The 3,807-nt window shown below is 52.7% G+C and overlaps 1 protein-coding gene across 1 annotated transcript; it reads right to left on the bottom strand.

Moving 5' to 3' along the window:
- Positions 1–504: 504 nt before the first annotated feature.
- On the bottom strand, positions 505–2,698 carry HMGB2 (high mobility group box 2). Its single transcript, XM_090036184.1, has 5 exons — positions 2,542–2,698; positions 2,146–2,310; positions 1,841–1,986; positions 1,572–1,746; positions 505–1,070 (listed from the first exon to the last, which is right to left on the bottom strand). The coding sequence occupies exons 2-5, from the start codon at positions 2,293–2,295 to the stop codon at positions 915–917; spliced, it is 627 nt and encodes a 208-aa protein (XP_089892310.1). The 5' UTR covers positions 2,296–2,310; positions 2,542–2,698; the 3' UTR covers positions 505–914.
- Positions 2,699–3,807: the final 1,109 nt, after the last annotated feature.

Raw genomic sequence — 3,807 nt, 5'->3', positions numbered from 1 at the left:
CTGACTAGACAGAGCCTACAATGAACTAAAAGAAGTGATAAACTATTATTTACCACGAGTTTTAGGACTAGCTGCTATTGTGCTATTATTGCTAGTTGTGCTATTACACAACTGTTCAGACAAAACTTCAGAAGCCACCTCTGACTGGAAACCTGAGAAGTGCCAGCAACATTCAAACCTAATTTGTTATTAAAAGAAAACTACCAGTCAGAGAATTCTACTCCAAAAAGTGGTTATAAATTAACAAAGGTACAAGAACAGTGTCATAAATAATTGTTATGTTGATACCTTCATCTCTTGAGGAAACACTGAATTCAAGCCCCACCAATTATTAACATTACAGTAGTAGCTAGCAATTCTACTTACACCCAGGGCCTTGCAAGGGTACTAAGTAAAGTACTATTGCAAAAGAGCTTACAAGCAAAACTAAGTTCTTGACTGTAGTAGAATGTTCTTTCTGGATGGTAATGCATGCTTGCAGTTTAAAGAAAGTAACAACAGAAATTCATGTACATCATTTTATTACAAAAGTTGTTAAAAAAAGTAATACAAGGCAGTATCCTACAAAATATAAGATCAACTATTATGCTACTTTCTTTGTTTGACTTTGCTAAAAACAAACAAAAAAAACCCAAGAAAAGAAACAAGGTATCAGGCTATCAGTCACTGAATTTCAAAAAAACCATTAAATATGCAAAAAACATTTGACATCAGGTCCTCTCTGCCCCAAACTGAAGTGTAGCAGCCCTCAGCTACCACTTACATTAAAAAATATAGGTCTCCCTACAGAGAATCACATTACCTATACACAATTCTGTACAGTTTTTATACTGAAGCTAATGAGCTGCACTTGAGTTCACATTCTTAGCAAAACATTGGGCTTTGAGCAGAAATCTTTACAGCAGAAGAACTATTTACTCCTCATCCTCTTCCTCCTCCTCTTCCTCATCATCATCTTCCTCCTCCTCATCCTCTTCTTCTGGCTCTGCCTTCTTCTTAGATCCTGCAGGCCTACCTGGACCCTTTTTCCCTGCATCACTCTTGCTCTTGGCACGATACGCTGCAATATCCTGAAAAAATAAAGGCACTGAGTTTCTGGTAACAGAAGTTTTATAAATGCTAGTTTAATACCAGTTTTAAAAGATTTTGTTAGTATATTAGATAGCAAGATGCATGTAAAACAGATGAGATACAAGTGATGTTTGCCACTTAAGACTCCTGTGTCTTTCACCTGGGTTCAGGCATTCAGGCTATGTATTATGAGGCATTTATGGAAGTGGTCACAGATGCATTTCTGTTTTAATTTGCAGTTGCAGTATGGAAGAGAGAAAGCCACCATGTTAAATGATTTGTTTTAGTTTCCCCCCAAACAAGGCTTAAAATCTTCAGATCAATACACCACCTTCCTTGGGGCTAATGACTCGGCATTTTGACCATCCTTCAGGTTTCAAACATCACACAGTGTTCAGGACTGTAGCTGAGCCAAGTGCAGTTTTGTGTACAGCAGGGTGAATGCTGCTATCTCATTTCTAACTGCTCAACCTGTGCATTCCTGGCTGTTTTCACCATACCTTTTCGTATTTCTCCTTTAGTTTTGCTGCTTTCTGTTCATATGGCTGTTTATCTTTGGCTGACTGCTCAGACCACATTTCACCTAGTTTCTTGGCTGTGTCCCCAATAGACAGGCCAGGATGTTCCGTCTTGATCTTTGGGCGGTGCTCAGAACAGAAGAGGAAGAAGGCAGATCTAAGGAGGGAGGGGAAAAAACCCAACCACGTTTTACACGAGTGAAAATGGTGAACGCCCACTCCCTCCTCCTTCCTCCAGGATGACAACTTACGGTGGCCTTTTGGGGGCATTGGGGTCCTTTTTCTTTCCCTTCTTCTCGCCTTTGGGGGGAACGTAATTCTTCATCTCTCTGTCATAACGAGCTTTGTCTCCTTTTGCCATTTCCTCGAACTTGCCCTTCTCCTTGCCGGACATAGTCTGCGAGCGCCGAGCAGGGAGGAGGGGTCAGAGCCGCGGCAGGGCGGCTGGGCCCGCCCGCCTCCAGCGCCCACCCCCGGCAGCTGCTGCCCAGGCGGCGTCTGCTCTCTTCTCCCCTCCCCGCTCTGCCCCGCCCGGCCGGGCCCGGCCCGCACTCACCTTCCATCGCTCCGAGCACTTCCGCGAGAACTCAGCGAAGTTGACGGAGGAGTCTGGGTGCTTCTTCTTGTGCTCCTCGCGGCACGTCTGCACGAAGTAGGCGTACGAAGACATCTTGCCCCGCGGCTTGTTGGGGTCACCCTTGCCCATGGCGGCGGCGGGTCCCTACACGCGGAGCACAGCAACGGGCGGCGCGTCACGGGGCAGCAGCCCCTCCCCCACCCGCGGCTTCCCGCCTAAACACGCCCCCGCGGCCCCTCCTCGCCCCACCCCGGCCGCTGGCCCGCGGGGCGATGGGGGCCGCGACGGGCCCCAAGTCACCCGCTCCCCCACCCGCCCGGCCCCAAGGGCTTGTCCCGGCCGCCCCAAGCCGAGCGGGCGCAGCGGGGCGCTTGCCTGGCGCGGCGACGACAGCTGCTGGGCTCCGGCGTGGATGACGCGTCCGCCTGCTGCTGCCGCCAAATGGTTCCCCCACCGGGCACTGGCAGCCTCTTGTTTTCCACAGTCGCACCCGCCACAGCAGCTTGCCCTGCCCTGCCCGGCCGCGCCCCCTCCCCACCACGCCGTCCCATTGGCTGCAGTGTGCGTTCGAATCACGCCCGATCACGCCCCCCGGCGCCTCCGCGCAGCCCATTGGTCGCCGTGCCCGGTGATGTCACCCGCGGAGGTTAGGTCGCGCGCGGGGGAGGAGGGGAGGCGGGGCCGTGGGCTCGGGGACTCGTTGGAACCGGTTCGATGGGGAGAGGGAAGGGCGGGACTAGGCGCGGAGGCGGCGATTGGAGGACAGTGACCGTTTAAAAAACCGCGGGGAGAGCTGCCATTGGCTCCTGCGGCCTACTCGTGCGCTGATTGGCCCAGGCGGGATGAAGGAGCATGGTTTAAAAATACAAAGGCGGCGGGAGGCCTGCGAGGCGTGCAGAGAGGCTGAAGGTTGTGAGGGTGGTAGGAGCGGCCGGGCGGCGCGGGGACTTGCAGCTGGTAGCAGGGGCGCGGGCGCGGGCCCGGGCCTGGGCCGTTCAACCTCGAGGCGCGCAGCATGCTGGGAGCTGGAGGCTCTGGGGCTGCCCCTGTCTGCTGAAGGAGCGCATGGTCTTTTCCCTTCCCCCGCCCGGCCTGCACGAAGGGGATATGGGCGGCCCCTTATTGCGGGGGACAGCGATGTTCCTGTGTCGCCGCTTTGCCTGGCAGGGCACCTGCTGCAGGGACTCGACAGTGGCAGGCACGTGAGAGCGGCCTGAGAGGGCAAACGTGTCCCAAGCTAGAGGAGGCCCAAGTCATGGCGGGTCAGGTTGATTAAAGCAAAGGAGATGGCTGGGGCAGTTAGGGCTGAGGGAGCCGGGCTTGTTTAGTCTGGAGAAGAGAAGACTGAGGGGAGTTTAATAGTAGCCTTCAACTAGCTGAGGTGAGGTTTGAAAGAGGATGGAGCTGGGCTGTTCTCAGTGGTGGCAGATGATGGAACAAGGAGCAACAGTCTCAAGTTGCAGCAAGGGAAGCTGAGGCTAGATATTAGGAAGAATTTTTGCAGTAGGAGGGTGGGGAAAGCATTGGAACAGCTTCCGCCCAGAGAGGGGCTGCAGTCTCCATCCTTGGAAGTTTTTAAGACCCGCTAGATTTATGCTTCTCAAACTTTTGTATCAGGACCTATTTGTAAACATTGATGGC

This window comes from Crocodylus siamensis, chromosome 2, assembly GCF_052110815.1.
Source record: "Crocodylus siamensis isolate JL-2025a chromosome 2, ASM5211081v1, whole genome shotgun sequence".
Lineage (NCBI taxonomy): Eukaryota > Metazoa > Chordata > Crocodylia > Crocodylidae > Crocodylus > Crocodylus siamensis.
The sequence above is the reverse complement of the archived record's forward strand: the minus strand, read 5'-3'. Positions and strand labels throughout refer to the sequence as shown.

Excerpts from the sequence above, each read along its gene's own strand:
- HMGB2 (XM_090036184.1), bottom strand. The coding sequence starts at position 2,295 with ATGGGCAAGGGTGACCCCAACAAGCCGCGGGGCAAGATGTCTTCGTAC. Across the intron at positions 1,747-1,840 it reads AATGCCCCCAAAAGGCCACC|ATCTGCCTTCTTCCTCTTCT; the intron begins GTAAGTTGTCAT and ends CTCCCTCCTTAG. Across the intron at positions 1,071-1,571 it reads TAAAGGAGAAATACGAAAAG|GATATTGCAGCGTATCGTGC; the intron begins GTATGGTGAAAA and ends TTATTTTTTCAG.